Source organism: Mercenaria mercenaria, chromosome 9, assembly GCF_021730395.1.
Source record: "Mercenaria mercenaria strain notata chromosome 9, MADL_Memer_1, whole genome shotgun sequence".
NCBI classification, from domain to species: domain Eukaryota; kingdom Metazoa; phylum Mollusca; class Bivalvia; order Venerida; family Veneridae; genus Mercenaria; species Mercenaria mercenaria.
In genome coordinates this window covers 65,571,274-65,593,058 of record NC_069369.1, presented here as the reverse complement: position 1 = coordinate 65,593,058, position 21,785 = coordinate 65,571,274, and the positions used below count along the sequence as shown (strand labels likewise).

The following is a 21,785-nucleotide window of genomic DNA, read 5'->3' as shown; positions in this document are numbered from 1 at the left end:
GTTTCTGCAATCATGTTTCCAGAAAAAAAGAAAACCAACAAAGAACCATGTCCTTAATCATTGAACCCTTTAATCGAAACTTTATAAAAAAAAGTCAGATGGTGCCGTGTAATTTAGAAACTAATGTCTTCACTGCAACCATCATCCAACCCCACTTCCAGGGCAGCACATGCATATGCATACGTCACAACGTTGCAAATTTCCATTACTTTATGATGCTTGATGTTCAATTAAAGACGTATTGTATTAAGCAGATATACAAACCAAGAAGTTTAACAGTAACGTTTTAAGTATTTTAATTTATTTTTGATAATAGTTCTCTCACAATCTTGGAACTTAATTGGAGGTTTGACCTGCAGACTCATTTAAGTATTCAAGATCACTTCGATTGATTCAGAGTAGACTAAAAGATAATAAAACTTCTACAAATGATAAAAGTATGAAATTATCGAAAACACTAATCTATTTCTTCCGCAATTAGATTTCAAAAACTAAACAGGGGCAATCAACAAAACGTGAAAGCATGATAAGACCTACTTATCTCCCTTCATTTATAAAAAACGGCAGATGTGTAGAAACATTTTTTTCTAACTTCATTTTAAGCCACCATATTTTCCCCAAGTAGACTATTTGTAAAAATCTATCTAGCTTACGTCTTAAAAACAAACCAAAACAAAAGCAAGGCCTTTTTTACATTATGTTTATCATGTTCATTGGAAATAACAAAGACAGAATAAACGATCTGCCATAGTCCACTGTAATCCTTTGACCATTAGCATTGCGGAGGAATGATTTATTTATGACCTGTAAGTACACAGCTAAGTGACAGAAAAGTTGTTCCTATAAGTAAAATGTGGACATCAGTCGCGCATCACTGCTGTTCTTAATCAGTTTTTCTTACGTAAACGAAGCGGCTGAAATAAGCTACAAATTTTGACGGCATCACAAGTATATCTTTGGTCTGAAGCTCTTGCAACATAGTCAGTAAAATGGACTTATTAACGTTTATTATACTACATGAAAAAGTGAGAAAAAATGTTTCCATTAGTACATTCATCATTCATTTGTCAAGAAGACGAACGTTTCAAATATCGATCAAACCAAATCAAATGAGCCGTGCCATGAGAAAACCAACATAGTGGGTTTGCGACCAGCATGGATCCAGACCAGCCTGCGCATCCGCGCAGTCTGGTCAGGCTCCATGCTGTTCGCTAACAGTTTCTCCAATTCCAATAGGCTTTAAAAGCGAACAGCATGGAGCCTGACCAGACTGCGCGGATGCGCAGGCTGGTCTGGATCCATGCTGGTCGCAAACCCACTATGTTGGTTTTCTCATGGCACGGCTCAAATGTGTACGAAGTCTAATTCATACATATCATTCAAATCGGAAAAAGAAGTAAACAAAGTATCTTCAAAGTTGAGAAACTTGGGAGAAAGGAGCACAGCGCGCGCATTGCATTTTCTTGAATTTTAGAATCTGATGCTTTGAATAATATCATATCGCCATCGTCAAACAATGAATTTTCTCGTCGGTTGACTAGGGTTAAAAGTCTATACGTTTTACTCTTCTGATCCCGGTTTTGCAAGTATCTTAGGAACGTACAGGTCTAAATCTAGTTTAAATTGCCAAATGCTTAATGACAAACATGTAATGCTAAATTACAAGTACATAATGCTAAACTTAATGCTATGTAGCATTTAATTCTAGCTATTTGGCATTTAATATTTGGCAATTAGCATGCATAGTTTTGTACCTAAGGCTGAATGAAATCCTACATGTACAAATACAGTATCAAATATCAACTTCTCGTCTTGTCCCATCCTTCCGAACATGCCCGAGTTTACAATAATATCAGAATTACATTTTTTGTTATAAATTTTATATTCCATAGAAGAAGTAAAATAAACCTGAAACCATTATATTAAAGTATATATTAAGTATAATACTTAACCTGTCATTAATGCCTTGCATAGATATGTTAAATACGTCTTTGGCTATAATTAGAAATAGAAAGCCGAACAGAATCTAAATGCTCAAAATAGTAATCTTAATGCCTAAATATGTCATTTCCATTCATGTTACGCGTTTCCACAAGCAGACGATAAAAATGACCATGATTTCTATAATAATCTGCAAAGGATGGCCAGCTGTTGACCACATGCAATCATCCAATGATGGATCAAACGATCTCGGGTCATTTCTCATGACTTGACCCCCAAAAAAGGTATCGTCTTCTGTCTGTATATTTGGCTCAACTTGAACTTAGGTCATAAGGCGACTTTCCAAGGAAGACCCGGTTACCCCTCCGGTCCTTACTTTAGACTCGACTAGCATTGGTTAGAACCGCCGAGTTTCCACAAGCCAGTTGTTACCACAGTGGTGAGGGCAAGTGATTCGAAGTCAGCGACTTCACTCACTCGGTCACAGAGGCCCACGGGTCATATACAGACCGCAGTCAACCAATCAATGGAGTTTGATGACAGTCAGAAGGCCCAATAGTGCTGCAGATAATGAGATATTGATTTAACAAGAGCTCCGCCTAACGGGACATAATACGCACGTGCGCAAGCAGAATGGGAGTGGGCAGTAAACAATAGGGTAGTAACCAGTAGTTATAGTAGTCGCAACTTGACCGCGATGGTTGACCTTAGGCTGATTATTCATATCGATTATTTCATTTTAGAAATCAAGGGTGCTTAGGGTAGCCGTATATATTTATATGGTATTAGTTTGTTTACAGAGCATTATCAAAGTACATATACTTATATTTGATCATTAAAGCTTTCCAATACACTAATTTATATTTACACAAATTAATATTTCCTTTTTCTCGTGCAGCTCGCGTTTTACGTACACTCCTTTTCAATAATAGGTTGTGTCTCATTATGTATTATAATACAAAGGTCAACCATCGGGGTCAAGTTGCGTCCACTATAATAAAATACAAGGGCAAAGAGGTGGCTGAGGGGAACTTAGATATAAAGAGACAAACATTCTGACAGTCTTAAGAAGATCAAACAAAAATTGTCGCCTCTCGAGTGTTAACAATGTTTTCCATGATTTGACATAGTGACCTAGTTTTTGACCAAAGGTAAAGCAGTTTTGATCTTGACCTAGACTTCATAGAGACATTCTGATCTGACATGTTTTAAAAAAATCAACCAGAAAAATTGGCCTCTAGAGTGTTAACTAGGTTTTCATGTGATTTGATCTATTGACCTAGTTTTTAACATCTGGAAACCAAGTGTTATCAAAATTTTCATATTAATTAACATAGTGACCTAGTTTATGATCCCATGTGACCTAGTAACAAAGTCATTCAAGATTTCATTTAGGGTAATATTTTGACCAAGTTTAATTAAAATTAGACAAAATTTGTGACCACTAGTGTTTATAATCAAATTGTTGACCATATCGACACGGCAGACAATGGACACAATTATGACAATAGCTAACCTTGAGCACTTTGTGCTCAAGTGAGCTAAAAACAAGGGGCCATGTAGGCCTTGTATCATTTATCTGAACTAATGGACAAGTGGAAATGCTGGTCAAAATAAACATAGTTTTAACTTCATCCCAGCAAAAGGAAATGCATAGTCAAAATACACATTGCTTAAACCTCAAAGAAAGTAAAAAAAATCTGAAGTGCATGCTGCCAGCTGGCATTCATTGTCCTTTTGTTATCATAAGAATGTACAAGGAGTCTGAGGACAGCAACACCTGACTATTCCACAGCCTTGTCAATTGAATGAATATTAAAGTCAAAAAGGGGCATAATTTTGTAAAAAAGTAAAACAGTGTTATGGACCCTGTGCAATGTAAGTCAGTTTTCAGTGAATAAGTGTGTGAGGTTTCAATCCATTCCCACAAGTAGTTACTGAGATACAGCTTATATATTACAAAAACTTAAGCAAAAAGGGACGCAAACGCGGACACTGATGCCTGGGCGAGACCAATAGCTCTACCTACTCTTAGAATAGTTGAGCTAAGAATGTACAATTTTAGTAAAGGCCATTTATGGCCGAAATGCCAAATAAAAGAAAAAACTCGCAAAGAATTGATTTTTTGTGTAAGTATTTTACAGGATGTATGTAACAACATATTAAAAGTATAGGAGAGTATCATGATGCAAAATGTCTATTTTGGGGTAAAAATGTTAAAAAAATAAATGAAACTGTGGATTTCTGGAATCGACCCATAGCACCAGAATTATGCATCTTAAGAGATCCAAATTTGGCACAACATTAGATTACTATATTGTACAAAATATAAATTAATTAGAAATTTTGTAAAAAGCAAGATGGCGTCCTAAATCCAATATGGCCGCCATAAAAATTGACATTTAAACCAGAATTATCATTGATTTTATGTCAAATTGTCCCATATCATTGCTTTTACATACAATAAGTTGATTATTGTTATATGCAGCTTAAGATGGATAACATACTGCCAGAAGATTCAATACGGGGCAATAGTGAAGTATACAGACAAACTTTTTGAGTCATTCAGCAGTAGAAATTGTCGTTAAGCAGCGGTTACAAAACTTCCTTATTAATTAACAAAACATGTATGAGTACAATTATTTGTTTTCTTAGTAGGATCATTTCCCATCTTTCTTAGTAGGATCATTTCCTATCTGATAATCATGTTTTTGAGAAAAATTACATTGAAATTGTTTACAGTTCTGTTTTCACTAAATAGAAAAATGGCGCGAAATAGATGATAGTTGCATAATGGCGGATTCAAATAGTCCTCAGGTTTTGTTTCATTATTTTCTTTTCAATTCTTGCTGAAATCACATGACAGATCTATGCTTGATCTGTAGGTAGCCTTTTCATAATGAAATAATAACATTACAGAATTTGCCATGTATACTTAGATCATACACCACCTCTACAATCTGGAGTCTCGATCATTGTTAGCTAATTTTGTAGTTTGAGTGTTTGACTGAAAATATTTTCCTGCATCAAACATGACCCCGACTTTTTATATATCTTAATTCAGAACTGACAATATTCTTTAAGAAAATGTAAGTTGCAGACATTTTACATTTTAAATTGGTCCTGGTGTGTGCTGCGGCCATTGCAAATACGTGAATTTTATATAGAATAAAGAAAAACAACTATTTAGTGTGTTGTATGTGGTTAATTACAGTGACAACTTGATTTCATCATCACACATGATGTTATATACAATAGTAAAAGAGAACCAACAATTTATTAGAAATACACCTCTGCTTGGTAAGTTAATAAGACAGATTACAATGAAATCATTTTCTATCTAGCGATTGATGTAAACACATTGAGGATTCAACTTATAATTTATCCAAGTACCTTAAATGAGCTATTAATTGCAGCTAACCTGAAATGGCAGATAAATTACATAAAAGAAGATTTGAGACTAAAAAAAGAGTTGCAGTATTGTAACTAGGTTTCGAGCTTTAGGGCCAGCACATAGAAATTAAACCTTTACGGGATAGACGATAGCAAATACAGGCTGAGCATTGGAAAGTTGAGACAGAGACGTTTGGTTTGGTAATCTTCTGAGTCAGTAAGAGAGTTCCAGCTCACAGACGGGGTTCAACATTCATACCAATATGGTGGTTTAATGCTATATGTTATAGCATATAAACACTGAGCATCCAAGAGTCAGGGCAATCATACTGAGTTGCAACTTCAAGTAAGAGAACATCGGCTGAACATCTATGTGAAAACACATCTGTGGATGTCTCTGAATTATTTTTTTGTACTTTTAGCATGTGCAGATGTTGCGTTCTGCTCAACCCGGGGCTAGAGGGCGTGGACGGTAGCATGTATTTTCACTACCGTCCATGAACAGGCTCAATCAAACTGAGCCTGCAACATTTTCGTGTTTGTTGTGTTGAGCAACCTGTGGAGTTTCCATTTTTTTCTATTTTTGTATGTTGTCCATTCAAAGACATTGTCTGACGGGAACTTCAACAAAAAGACCTGTCAAATATAGCATCCCCAGCCTTTAGAAGTTTGAGCTGACTATCATTAGTTGAAGGTTGTTAGTTTGAAACATTGAGTGATTTTTGCCTGATCCCTGAAATTATCTAGCTCATAACCAGGGATACAAATTAGCAGGGGCCCAGTAGCCCATGGCTATATAGATATTGGGCTGGGCCCCTAAATTGTTTGAGAAAATGCCTATATACCTAACGTTAAATATTTATTTTTTACAGTCTGTGTCCCTAAATAAAAATAGCTAGTTTGTATCCCTGATAACTGCAATTATTTATGAAATACTGGAACACAAATCATTTAGGCGAAATAGTTAGAGAAAAAAAATATATATGAGGTATATGGTTTCACTAGCTCTACGTGTTTTAACAAAGGCCATCCTACATAGTTTTTCAGTTAGTCTGTTACAATGTTTCAGATACTAAAGGCATAGGCACTCTCCTGGGTCATATAACTCACATTTGACATACATAATATTGATATATATATGCTAGGTGGAAGTGTTGTTATGATATAGGTTCTTCTGCTTTTGCAAAGCATATTTTTGTAAAATGTTATCAATTTATGTTCTTGGTAAAGGTTATAACACACATCATAGCCGATCTTCTTTATTCTTTACAAAATTATATATTTCCAATGACTGTAGCACACATCAGGACCTATTTTAAATTTTTACAACTCACATTGTTTTGCAGAATATTGTCAAATACTAAATATAAAGAAAAAGAAAAAAGCATGAGTCATGTTTGATGCTGAAAAAATATTTTCAGTCAAACACATATTTTTTAAATCAGTTAAAGAATGAGACCCTTAAATTGTAGAGGGTGGTGTATGGTCTAAGTATACATGACAAGTACTGTAGAGTTATCATTTCATTATGAAAATGCTACAAACATGTCAGGTATAGATTTGTCATGTGATTTCAGCAAGAATTGAAAAGAAAATAAGGAAAACAGTTCTACAGAGCAAAAAATAAAATCGAGGACTATATGAATCCGCCATTATGCGACTACCATTTTTCGCGCCATTTGCCTATTTAGTGTCTTTATGCCTATAAGATAAACTTGTTTCTCTAACATTGTGCAAGTTTCATTTGAAATGTACAAACAACCCAGATGCATGTAAAAACACAAGGTTATAGTCTGATACCAACAGGGTCTAAGGTTTTATGGTAATTTCAGTAACGTATGACAACTCGTCAAATTTTGGCAAAAATAGCTGTCACAACATAATTTTCAATCAGTTATCATAACTGTAGCCTACTTTTGCCCTGTTTTGTAATTTTCTACTCGGATCTGTATACAAATTACACATTTAAGCAGTAACTGTTAAATATGTTGGTTTTACCTCTGACTACTAGAAATCAGTAATATTTAGGATACCAATGTGCAGTTTTTGAGAAACAATACTGTACAATCAAAACATTAAAAATGTGATATTTTTTGAGTTGTATCAATATTTAAGCAAAATTGCAATAATTCTGTCATTTTCTATCAATTCTAGTCAAAGAAAACCTTTCCCATGTGGCCAGATTTCATTTTTTACCAATGTGCCCTTGTATGTTACAGCACACTTAATAGCTGCTGTTCTTCTTTATTCTAGATAAAATTGTCATATTTCCAATGGCTGCAGAACACATCTGGACCTACTTTAAGTGTCTGTAACTTACATTTTCTTGAAGAATATCCTCAGTCCTGAATAAAAATCGGAAGAAAAGCGGGGATCATGTTTGATGCAAGAAAAATATTTTCAGTCAAACCATTTTAGAGCCATTTTCCTATTCAATGTATGTATTCCTAAATGATCTCTGGAGGCCATTTTGGAATCGGGAAGCCATCTTGAATTTGTTTAAGACTGAAGTTTGTGCGTTTTGAAATAAAATGTATGTATGTTCTATGATGCTAGTCATTTTTCACACTATTTGAAGTTTTTGAAATACTTAAAACGGTTTTCCTGTATAATGAAAATTTAATGGCGGCCATCTTGGATTTTGGCGGCCATTTTGATTTTTTTAAAATAATCTTGAGCTTAATTTTTTTTGTGTTATAATTCTCTACTAACATGCAAAATTTCGCTTCCTTAATAAAAACAATGAAATTATTATGGGTCGATTCCAGAAATTCATAGTTTCAATTATATTTTTTAACGTTTTACCCCAAAAAAATGCATTTTGCACCATGATACTTTTCTATACTTTTAGTATGTTGTTACATACGTCTTTTAGAATGCTTACACCAAAAATCAATTCTTTGCGAGTTTTTTCCCCTATTTTCATAAAAGGCCTTTACTATTTTGTTAGTTGAATGGCATATAAAATTCTCTTCGGACTTTACATGACCTTGGTACTGCATACATTCTAATTATGTCTCCCCCAGGAGACATATTGTTTTTGCCCTGTCCGTCCGTCCGTCTGTCCGTCCGTACGTCACACTTCATTTCCGAGCAATAACTGGAGAACCATTTGACCTAGAACCTTCAAAACTTTATAGGGTTGTAGGGCTGCTGGAGTAGACGACCCCTATTGTTTTTGGGGTCACTCTGTCAAAGGTCAAGGACACAGGGGCCTGAACATTGAAAACCATTTCCGATCAATAACTAGAGAACCACTTGACCCAGAATGTTGAAACTTCATAGGATGATTGGTCATGAAGAGTAGATGACCCCTATTGATTTTGGAGTCACTCCATCAAAGGTCAAGGTCACAGGGGCCTGAACATTGAAAACCATTTCCGATTAATAACTGGAGAACCACTTGACCCAGAATGTTGAAACTTCATAGGATGATTGATCATGAAGAGTAGATGACCCCTATTGATTTTGGGGTCACTCCATCAAAGGTCAAGGTCACAGGGGCCTGAAAATGGAAAACAATTTCCGATCAATAACTGGAGAACCACTTCACCCAGAATGTTGAAACTTCATAGGATGATTGTACATGCAAAGTAGATGACCCCTATCGATTTTGGGGTCATTCCATTAAAGGTCAAGGTCACAGGGGCCTGAACATTGAAAACCATTGCAGGTCAGTAACTTGAGAACCACTTGACCCAGAATGTTGAAACTTAATAGGATGATTGGTCATGCAGAGTAGATGACCCCTAACGATTTTGGGGTCATTCTGTGAAAGGTCAAGGCCACAGGGGCCTGAACATTGAAAACCATTTCCGGTCAGTAACTTAAGAACCACTTGACCCAGAATGATGAAACTTCATAGGATGATTGGTCATGCAGAGTAGATGACCCCTAACGATTTTGGGGTCACTCTGTTAAAGGTCAAGGCCACAGGGGCCTGAACATGGAAAACCATTTCCAATCAATAACTTGAGAACCTCTCGACCCAGAATGTTGAAACTTCATAGGATGATTGTTCATACAGAGTAAATGACCCCTATTGTTTTTGGGGTCACTCCATTAAAGGTCAAGGTCACAGGGGCCTGAACATTGATAACCAGTTCCGATCGATAACTTGAGAACCACTTGACCCAGAATTTTGAAACTTCATAGGATGATTGAACATGCAGAGTAGATGACCCCTATTGATTTTGGATTCAGTCAATTAAAGGTCAAGGTCACAGTGGTCTGTTCATGTAAAATCATTTTTTGGAAATAACTTGAGAACCACTTGACCTACAATGTTGAAACTTAATAGGATGATTGGACATGCGGAGTAGATGACCCCTATTTATTTTGAGGTCACTTGATCAAAGGTCAAGGTCACAGGAGCCTGAACAGTGACTTGAGAACCACTAGGCCAACAGTGTTGAAATTTAGCGGGATGACTGGACATGCCAAGTAGATGATCCCTATTGCAGCCAACCATCAGTGTCTCTTTGACTTTCGCTCCTGACACCTATTGACTTCTTGCCTATAGGACTTTGCATTTGGGGAGACATGCGCTTTTTTATAAAAGCATTTTCTAGTTTATGTATGTTCTGATTTATGGTGAAACTAACTACAAATTATTTTTACTTAGGAACATATTTTTATTCAGCATTGTGTATATAAACATAAAACATTTCTGAACACATTCTATGAAATACGAAAAACAAGAATACAAACTTAAACCAAGCTGTTCACACGAAAAAAAAACAACAGAATTTCTTGCATTCAGCTTTATCTGTTATCATTTAACCTTTACCCTAAATTTCAGAAATGGACTGGTCTATCATTCAGTTTGGGCAGTACCATTTATTATTCGAACGGATGTTCACTGAAAATTTACTGACTGAATAGCGAACAGTACGGACCAAGATCAGCCTGCACATTTGGTCTGCACTGGTTGCAAAGGCAGAATCACTTGCCTCCACCAGGTTAAAGGTTAAATAACCCAAAGAAGTTATACGACCAAAGCAAAGTTGCCAAAATATTACATGTTTCTTAGCCATCTGACCCAGTTTTGCTTAAATAGTACAAGATACTGGAAGTTAAATTGAAAGGCAAAAGTGAATATCAATTTCTCAAGGTTAAAAACAAGGAATAATATCAACAAAAAGTAAACAGTGTAAAATCAACTGAACACACTTAAGTGTGTTAGTTCTTACAGCACTTTCAGTGGTATAAATGTACTACTGTAAAATCATTTTATTTTGTGGGCACAAAATTTCAAAGGTTTGGGCCACAATTTGTATTATCATGTGGATAAAATTGTGGATTTTGACCTTTGAACATACAATGAATAGGAATTTTACTGCTTCACTGGGATTAAATGAGTCGCACTATGAGAAAACAAACATAGTGCATTTGTGACCAGCATGGATCCAGACCAGCCTGCGCATCCGCGCAGTCTGGTCAGGATCCATGCTGTTCGCTTTCAAAGCCTATTGCAATTAGAGAAACTGTTAGCAAACAGCATGGGTACTGACCAGACTGCGCATATGCGCAGGCTTGTCTGGATCCATGCTGGTCGCAAATGCACTATGTTGGTTTCTCATGGTGCCACTCAAATTTTGCTGATTTACCCAGTCATAAAATCCACGAAAATTAGTCCCCTGCAAAAATTTATGATTCCACAGTATATACATACTAGAAGAACTAAAACAACATTGAAAACATAAGTAAAGATATACTAGTATCTTCAGCTACAATAATATCTTACATAAAGCGTATTAACGTTTCAGATAAATTCAATCATACATCGGTCTTTTAAGGTATCATTACTTATCTTTAGGTACAGATTGTTGAAACATTATATAACAGGTGAAGATAATACGAGAGTTGGACTACTGATCGAAAAAAGTACATGCATTTGAACAACATCCATGTAACTCCTCTCGTGGAAGAAAAAGTGAAGTTCAACAGTGTTTTTTATTTGCTCTTTTTAAAAAAAATGTTTATACCCATAAATAATAACAAAGATATTCTTATACAAAAAATCAATTAACTTTAAAGACTGCTTTAAGCTAAATGAAATCTCTTCTTGAATATGAAGTGGTAAAATGTTCTTGAATTTATGCCTGAAATATATTCTAATTTGTTAACGATAATGCTTAGTGAAAAAATACTAATTAAACAATAGTTACACATTAATTTTAGTTTAAAAGTTAAAAGCACTTAACATGTCACATTTAAAGCAACATAAATCTATGAGCACATTTCTTTCAGGAATCAGAGATCCCAAAAGTTTCCGAAAATATTTTGGTACTTACACTTTGCCTTAAACAAACATTGCACATGAATTTCATATTATCACAGAATACTAAACAATCAGCTATTAATAAATTTCTACAACTAAATTTCTACAACTATATCCTACAAGCAAAACAAAACCTTGACACTCAAATGTTTACCTGCTAATAAAGAAACAATAATGAACAGATAATACTGAAAATGATTATAAAAAGCCATTTAGCTAGAAGGGGGAAATAAAAAACTGACCAGAATAAAAAAAAATCCACATTATATGCTATGCTAAATAAAAGAAAATACAATACAAAATCTATCAGCAATTGTAATAATAATTTCTGACACCATTTCAGAGATACAATGAGACAGGTAAAAATGGAAACAGTCACACCTATAAACACTACAATGAAATATTGTGAGTTTTGCATCAGTGTAGTTATGCAGTTGAAAACCATTACAGTGAAACCTCTCCAGAGTGAACACCAAGGGGGCAATATTTGTGTTTGATGTACAGAGGTTTTTGGTCTCAGGATGATATCCTCATAATTGAGTGAGTTTACATAATACAAAAAAATATCAATTAAATGCTTATATAAAAATTATAGAATAGGTTACTAAGTCTACAGATTCAAAGATTCAAAGAAAAAAAATGTCATAAATACTTTTTTCTCACAGACAGTTTCTTATTGTAATACTTATTAATTGATCTTTCAGATAACTTAATACCATTTTGAGTAATAGTTGAACAAGACTGAGAGGTAAAAACAACAACAAAATGATGTTATGAAAATAGCATTTAAATGTGTCTTTTGAAAAAGAACAATGATGGAGATACTTCTTACTTATTTTTTTGTGCATTTTCTAGCACATAAGAAGAAAGTCAAGTTGTCATCCCTGAAAAGCAACTGTAATGAGGATTTTGTATTTGAGCTGTGCCATGAGAAAACCAACATAGGGGCTTTGCGACCAGCATGGATCCAGACCAGCCATCACATCCATGCTGTTCGCTTTCAAAGCCTACTGGGATTAGAGAAACTGTAAGCGAACAGCATGGATCATGACCAGACTGCGCGGATGCCCAGGCTGGTCTGGATCCATGCTGGTCGCAAAGCCACTATGTTGGTTTTCTCATGGCGAGGCTCATTTATATAAATCTAAACTCCTGCAAAAAGTATTGTTATTCTCTTTTATAACATGGTTGAAACGTGCATCACCCACAATAAGCAGTGTCACTATAGGGCACACTTGTGTAGATATATCATACAACTCCAAGGTTATAAAGCTGAGTTTGAAGACCAGTCTTCAAGCTTAAGGATCTGACTGGTCTATTCCAAGATTGGTTTTGAAATTGACCAATGGCAGAGCTGCATTTTGAGACTGGTCTTCAAACTCAAGTTTTAAAACCTTGATATGAACTTTGATGCATTTCTGGATATTCATTCATACAGCATCATATAATAAGCTGTCTTAATGAAGGGCACACTGGCGCAATTAAATCCGACAAATTCTTGCAATGCTTCAGCACTATATACAGATGTATGTCACACTAAAGAAACTCTGAAACATATCGAAACATCTGTGAAATCACTGTAACACACTGGTCACTCATTTCTATGCATGTTTTAGTTGCATCAATCAACAAAATTAAATCCCAGAAAACAAAGAATAACACTTGCATTCAGTTTGTCTTCAAAATTTGAAATCTACAAATTTGTTCTCACAAAACAGCCACTTTATCTGAAACCAAGAAATATGATGCCAGCGAAATAACATGATTTCCCAGCACATGTTTGCGATATCAAAAATTATTAATCAATTATCATACAGCTATTATATAGTTCTAAGTATTCTGTTAAGTACAGTCAAACCAAAGAGCTATAAAAATAAATAGATCTGCAACTTGAAAGGCATATAGAGCAAATCTCACCAACATCACGTGGGAACTGAATGAGATCTTGTTACCAGTGTATGAAACAGACTGCGGAAAGATAAAATTTGTGTCGTGAAAAACTTTCTATCAGATCGTTTGTTTATAATGATAATTGTGTTTTTTAAAAAATATTATTAGTATTTTCTACACAGGGAAGGAATGAATTTATGTTTGGAAGTCTCAGAAATCAACAGTTGCCATTTGAAAATTGGACCCGATTTGGTTTATTATGTCGGCGGTATCGCCAGTGTAATACTTTAATATTAGCATCTGTTGATTTGATCATGAGTGATCAATTCAGCAAATGCTTCAATAAGATAAAGCGGTGACACGAGCTTACGCGAGATTATCTCCTGTTGCCATTCTGTGTTTTTTATACTTCTTTGGTCAAACTTACGCTATTTTTAAAACATAGCAACTTTCTATTGCATGACTAACATAGAAAGCAGCTTTGGTACATTTTATACACTAGTACACAGTGCTTTTATAAATACACATTGCGTAAAATGCACTGGACCACTGTTTTTTTTCTCTTTTTTTTCTATTTCTAATTTTTTTTTTTTTTTGTACATTACACTGGCATCACTTTATATGCTGATACAATACTAGTCCAGTAGACATTGTGATTCTTTTTTTGGGTGTTTTTTTTTTTTTTTTTCTTTTACATTGTTTTTTTTCACCTTTTATTCCATTTTCCTTCTTTTTATCTGTTTTTTTTTTATATTTATGTTTATACAACTATTTACAGACATGTTATATACTGGTGCCTTCAGTAATGTAGTATACAGCAGATAAAAAGTTTACTTATGAATATCAATATATTCTACGTTTTATCACAGAGAGATCTATCTAAGGTGACACAATTACCACAAATGTTCTAATTATCACACTACTGGTCCAGTACCTAAATCCGGACGTTGCTTAATAATTCGGACACCGTTAAAAATGCTTTATGATCGTGATTTTTTACTGGAATGAACAGGAGCGATGCAAAGGAACGCCTTGATGACCAGTTGTCAACAATGGTGTATGAATGTAAGTATTTTCAGAGAAAATTACCTTCAAACATCCGCACCGCTAAAAGTAAACAGTGTGTCGTGGGGAATGACATCATTCAATGCGTGCCAGTTATTTTAGGTGCGATGAGGTACTGATTTAATAAGAAAAATATTCTGCCTATTGCAGACGGCTTTTTTTCTTAGTTGATCAAAACTGATGTAAAAACACATTTTAGAATTCTGTACTACCCTCAATATTTATTCAAGAAATTTAACCAATTTCTGTTATACAATAATTCATTCAATAGAGAGAAAAAAATGCCAGCATTTTGCAGACAAGGGAAGCAATTCATTAGGTAAAATCGCCGCGACATCATTATAGTGATCCCTGTAGTTGTGTCAAAAAGTATAACGACAGCTACAGAATCTTCATGTAGGTAAGAATAGTTGTAAACATATAAATTTTCGCTCAGATAGATTTTATTGCGTATTATATTAAACTTATATTTGGCAGTTATATATTAAATTAGAAACTAGTCCACATGATCACGTGATTAATAGGTAATAAAACTTCAATCGAACAGAGATGTGTGTATATATTTACAGGACTGCCTTGCTTAGTTCATAGTTATTTTTGGGTGAACTGATTCATTGCATTTCATACCCAAATAGAGTCCGAATATTTAAGCACTCTGAAGGTCGATTTTGACAGCTTTTACTGGCCCACTTCAGATGCCTTTTTTATGATAAAATCAGCAATATACGATTTTGTTGTTTTGCATATAGATTTATAAGGTACCTAAAATTAAACATTTGAAATGCTATGCACGTGTGGTTTCAGAATGCAAAGTTATCGTCAAAAAACCACCAAAAGCGTCTGGATTTAGGCACTGGACCAGTAGTGTTATAAGAATCAGAGCCAGGTCAAGTTACAGAAAGGATGATTTAAAGTACGACAAATGGCCCCCTGCCAAATTTGAACAAGGTGCATAAAATGTAACGACTGATTTTATTTTACTGAATGAATCTAAAATTAAAAAGAGATTAACTTAAACAAAAAGATTACAATTTATCAAAGGTATAATCTTGTCATCCTCAACCAATCTGAATGAAACTTGCATGGCCATATTGCCCTATAGCAGTTATCATTTCAACCATGTGTTTTTGAAATCCTTCCAACCACATCTGAGATACGACTCTGGACGGATGTAAAATGGAATAAAACACTATGTATGCAATTTATATACATGAACAAAGGGCCATAAATCTTAACTGTCTTACTCCTGCAATCTGATTGAAAATTGCAGGGTGGCATTTCCCTACAGTATTTAACATTTCTACCATATTTTATTTAAATACTCCACATTATGTCAAATATATGGTTTTGAACGGACGGACAGGACAAATGGATGGAAATATAGATAGAGGGACGATGCCAAAACTATATCCTTCCACCTTCGGTGGGGAATGAATATAATTATCCATCCAAGGAAGAGTTGGGAATGAGCACTAATTAGAACATGGATGGTAACTGTTTGTGAATGATGACTCTATGTATATCATATCTGTAACAAATTTTATGCTGCATATTTTAAAAACTTATCTACACCTAAGAAGTATATACAGTTAGGTGAATGGGTTTACAAAGGTATATTAAACCAATTAACCATAGCTAGAGCTAAATAAATAGTTTGTTTTCTATCTAACAGCAAGGCTTCTAACAAAACACAAGCAGAAACAATAATATAAAGCTCTTAACAATTACACCATATATTTTTTTCCCCTGTAAAAGCACATATTTTCGCTAGGCCAAAATTTTGAAAATTTGAAATTTTGAGTATGTTCGTGAGGTTTAATATTCAAGAAATTGTAAATATGGTATCCTTCATGACTTACAATTATACTAATGTGAATATTTACGCGAGGATTAATTTTCGCGAGATGTAGGGCCTCGGGAATATAGTGAAAATTAAAACCTTCATGAAAATTTCTGCTTTTACAATAATTTACATTGTAAATTTCCATTTTGGAATATATTCCTCACACAATATTTATAATTTTAACAATCATACTAAATGAACTGACTTAAGTGTAATATCAAATATTTTCGTGAGAAAAGAATTTCACAAAGTGCAGGAACAAAAATCTTATCTTTGTGCAAGTTGTAAATTTTCCCCTTCAAACAATTAAGATCAGAATTTTTGAACAGAAGACTTATTCGGGGAAATTATCTAAGTGCTACACTACTGGACTGAGGAATTTATTTGTTGTGCTGAAGTGGTTGCTAAGGAAACTGGGGAAGAAACATATGAGCCGTGCCATGGAAAAACCAACATAGTGGCATTGCGACCAGCATGGATCCAGACCAGCCTGCGCATCCGCGCAGTCTGGTCAGGATCCATGCTGTTCGCTAACAGTTTCTCCAATTCCAATAGGCTTTAAAAGCGAACAGCATGGAGCCTGACCAGACTGCGCGGATGCGCAGGCTGGTCTGGATCCATGCTGGTCGCATACCCACTATGTTGGTTTTCTCATGGCATGGCTCATATGAATCTGTATGGAGATATCTGCTCTCAGACTGCATGATTAGCAGAGGGAAGACTGTACAATCAAAATCACCATTAAACCTAAACAAATGTTTACTTGGAGATATTTCAAATAAATAAATAAAATCTTTGTACCCTGTTAGTCTAGAGCACATTCTAAGCACATTTTACGGTACTTTGTAGAAGTTAAAATATCGATACTACAAATATCTGTCATTCCCTTCTGCTTTTATACTCATTGATTAAAAGATCAATACAATCTATTTTCTGCCATGCCTTATCAGTAAAATCAAATTTTGTGTGATCATGAAATAACTTCAAAAACAATGTTAACAATTTTCATAATGTAAGTAAAAACAAGAGAACCATAAAAGCTTTGTATTACTCACCTAATCTAGTTCTTACCCCAGATGACCTAGTATTCAATATGACCTAGATTTCCTTAAAAGTTTCATGAGAACTGGGACAAAATTGTGACAAATGAAATTGCTATCAAAGCTTGATGACAGATAACAAGACAGGGTGATCCACTGCTCACTTGATCAACTTGTGCACAGGACTGATGAGCTAATAATTTTCTAGAGAAAAGAAATTGATGTAAGTGACTGTCCGATTAATCTACTATTAAGCACTTGATTAAAGCTGTAAACTTAATTAGTATAAAATGTATAGCTTAATGAAAAAGTAAGTTGTAGGAAGAACATAATGAACATTTTCAAATGAATTTTAAAACCGTCATCATGAGGGACAACACTGATTCTGCCTTTGTGACCAGTGTTGATCACGATCAGCCTGCACATCCATGCAGTCTGATAAAGATCTGCACTGGTCACTACTCAGCCAGTATCTTTTTGGTAAGCACCCCTTTTAACAGATTGGAAAATGGACAAGCTCATTATAGAAATTTAGCAGGGTAAAGGTTAAATACCATATCTGTTCTACAGAAAAAACTAAATCTATTGCAGTACATAGCAACATTGCTCTGAGACAGGACAATGCATTGTAATTTTTGTTAGGTCTTCATACACTGCATTAAATCAAATCAAGCAGTTCCATCTATCCTGCTAATAACCTTAAAATATAATTTACTAAACTACTTGTAAATGTCACAAATGTATAACAAATCCCTACCACTGTGAATACACATAAAACATGTATACATGTACTCTATATAAATATGTATCTAATTCAAACTGTTTTTAACCATCTTTTGTCATTTTATGGAAAAACCAGCTCGTCATTTTTTGGAAAAATATTAAAACCGGTATGGTAATGTCAATAAATGAAGTTTTCCTTGGTAATTAAATAAATGAAACCTAGCCCAGGTTTAAGCACCCTTTTACAATTCTCAAATTTTAGTTATCCATAGATAAGTCATTTAAGCCAAAGTTCATTTCAATATCTATTGTATGAATGCTTTATGACTAACATTATTTCCAAAATACATATGACTAAGCAAAAATACATGCACAAATTTACCCTATATTTAAAGTAAGCAAATTATGGACCCAGACAAACATATCAGAAAACACAGATACCCAAAAGTTTTTTTTAAGGTTCAGACTTCAAAGGACCCCTGTCATTTACCCCTTTTAATAAACCTTTATGATGAAATAATCAATCTGCAAATTACATGCATGCTTTTATTACATACAAAACTGTCATGCCTTTCTATTTTCAATATCTGTTTGTGGTAAAAACATCATATAACAAATATCATATGTTACAAACCCATAGCTCTTTAATAGGTAAAAAAATAAGAGTTTGGAAACCAGTCTAATAATGCTATCTTGTAATTGGTCAATTACAATCTTATACTCAAAATCAACCAATAAGATGGCTCCAATTTGTAGACTGGTCTCCAAGCTCAGCTTTGTAACCTATCTTTGACCCTGATATGACAATTTTAATTCTCATTCTCGAAATAAAAGGAAGGAGAGGAGGATCCTTGAGTAGTTTGCTTTTCAAGCTTATACAGAAGTAGCTTGCTTTTCAAGCTTATACAGGCTAACATTTCAGCCAGTAAAGAACTGTGCACACCCTATTACAACACATCTCTAGTTTCTACATAGCTTTAAGCTTTAGAACTATACATTCTCAAAACTTGTAACATTTTATGTATAGCTTTCAGCTACCATGGCAACCAAATATGGGCAAGAAGTATGGTCTTCCGTTGTTAGTTTATACTAACTTATTATACCTTGATTATGCTGAAAGCTTCTAACTTGGAACTACTTTCCTGTCCACTTTCTAGAAAACCAGTACTGGCGTCACACGAGAAGACAGGTACTGACCCCAGAGGGGCTTGAACCCATGACCCTTGGGTTAAGCAGTGGACACCTTACCAGATAGACCATAGATTCCCTTAATTAAAGGTCAAGTGAAAGAAAGACTCAAAATTTCCTTTCAGGCAAAATAATGATAAAAATATTTAGTGAAGTGAGACCTACCACAAAATTAAAAGACATATACAAAATGGACTGCTCCATTACATTTTTCTAAATATATGGCTTTAAGTTACATTGCTGGAATAGCATGTTAAAATACTTTCAGCAGCCTAGAAATTTGAATGATTTAATTTTGGCATAATATTTTGAGATATAACAACGTTTCCCTGATAAGTATTTTACGTAAAAATGAGACTGATCAGAAAAGATGTGGTAACAGTCTAAACTAAATCAAGTGATTGTGTTTTACTACAGAATTAAAGATGTAAATAAACCTAGAAGGTGTTTTTGTCACAAAAACATATGTCTCCCCCCTATGCATAACTTTAGCTCTGGTGGCCATTTTGTGCAGCGAAGCAGAACGTGTCGGCGATATGCACAACTAGGTTTGGTACTGATCACTCCTGTGAAGTTTTGTCGAAATCCAGCTGTGAAAGCTGGACAAGATTTTTTTATTTTTAGCTCTGGTGGCCATTTTGTGCAGCGAAGCAGAATGTGTTGGCAATATGCACAACTAGGCTTGATACTGATCATTCCTGTAAAGTTTCTTCGAAATCCGGCCAGCAGTTTGAACTGTGAAAGCTGGACAAGATTTTTCTATTTTTAGCTCTTGCTGCAGTTTTATGCAGCGAAGCGGAATGTGTCGGTGACATGCATAACTAGGCTTGGTACTGATCACTCCTGTGAAGTTTCGTCGAAATCCGGCCAGCAGTTTGACCTGTGAAAGCTGGACAAGCTTATGACAGACAGACAGAATGACAGACAAACAGATGGCGAAGGCAAAAGCAATATGTCTTCCCACCTATGGGGGAGACATAATCACACAAAGACGACTGTCCTATCACACAGGAGACACAGTTCTATGGTTCAACAGAGTCGAACGGTGACTCAGAATCTCTCTCCTCGACAACAATCTTGCTGCGGCGACAGAAACACAGGCAGCTTGCAGCATTTGTACACTGGTCCACTCTTGAGAACTGTTGCTTCTGCTGGAAGTTTCTCTTTGATTTCTTAGACTTCAGTGACTGGGCCTGAACATGGTCGAAGTAGGCTAGCTCCTTCATGTACCTGCAATTATATATGTTAGAAAACCAACTGTACACTTGTTCTTTGTCCTTAAATTTAAAATGGCCCCAGTCCAAAAGTTCTGTCCAGTACCATTTAACACTGGCATGTAAACATGGGAATTTATCTCCAAAAGACACTTTTGTACAACCCTTCATTGATTTCTATAGCCTATAGTATAGGTTAGGTTAGTTGAGGTGCCCAATGAGAACTTTCTATTAATATTTTTACAGAAGAATAATGACAAAATTTAATAATCATTTGATCTGGTGGCCAGTTTAACCAGTTCTGCTGATGGCAAGTCTGCCAATGTAACTGGTTCGATGAACCATGATGGCTGCCCTGGTAGGCCTAATGATACAACAGATGTTACAATCCATTTCTACAATAATTCCTAAAAGTTCATTTGTACTGTCACAGTACTACAGGTGTCACAGTGCACAGATGGCATGCCGAGCATACAGTTATCAGACAGAGATTTACGCATCAGAAATAATACACTGCATGTATTACTGAACAGATGTTACTTTAACATTTCAGATCATATGACAGTACACAGGATAAGAGAATTCTGTTAAATTGTAGGCAAAATGTTATAGAGAAAAACATTTTGGGGCTTAAAACATCATGATAATAAATATCAGTTTGAAGTATACTGTAAAAGCAGGAATTTTGCGATGGTTTAATTTTTGCTATATTTGTGAGGCCCTATATCTCACCAAAATTAATCCTCGCGTAACTATTCACCACTAAATTTTGTATAATTCACATCTAAGTAGGAATACTAGGATACCACTTTTACAATTTCGCGAAAAAATAAAAACTCGCGAACATACTCAAAATTTTGACCCAGCGAAAATATGTGCTTTACAGTGTTTTTTTTTTTGTTGGGGGGGGGGGGGGGGGGGGGGGGGAGGCAGAGAGTGAGGAAAGGGGTTTAAAGTCACATCTACACATTTATAGGTCTTATTATGACTTTCTAGGTTTTGACAGTGGAGTAAGACCCCAGGCTTCAGACTCCCGTTGGCACCTGGGTAGAACCACAAACTCTCTTGAGCTTCTGATACAAAAATATCACCATTCTGACCTAGTGATGTAAAATTTGCCTATTAACAGGGGCTCCAATGGGGTCACTTTAAGTGGTAAATTCTTCTGCTGGGTAAACCAGTATCTGGACAAATATGACTGACAT

General features: G+C 35.1%; 1 protein-coding gene across 3 annotated transcripts in view; it reads right to left on the bottom strand.

The window, feature by feature from the left end:
- Nucleotides 1–9,944: 9,944 nt before the first annotated feature.
- LOC123547326 (rho-related BTB domain-containing protein 1-like) overlaps nucleotides 9,945–21,785 on the bottom strand; it is a 42,324-nt gene continuing 30,483 nt past the window's right edge. For all 3 annotated transcript variants that reach the window (XM_045334333.2, XM_045334334.2, XM_045334332.2), the window contains exon 9: nucleotides 9,945–20,596. In XM_045334333.2, coding sequence (XP_045190268.2) covers nucleotides 20,389–20,596 — 208 coding nt within the window. In that variant the 3' untranslated portion in view covers nucleotides 9,945–20,388. The remainder of the gene's footprint in view (nucleotides 20,597–21,785) is intronic.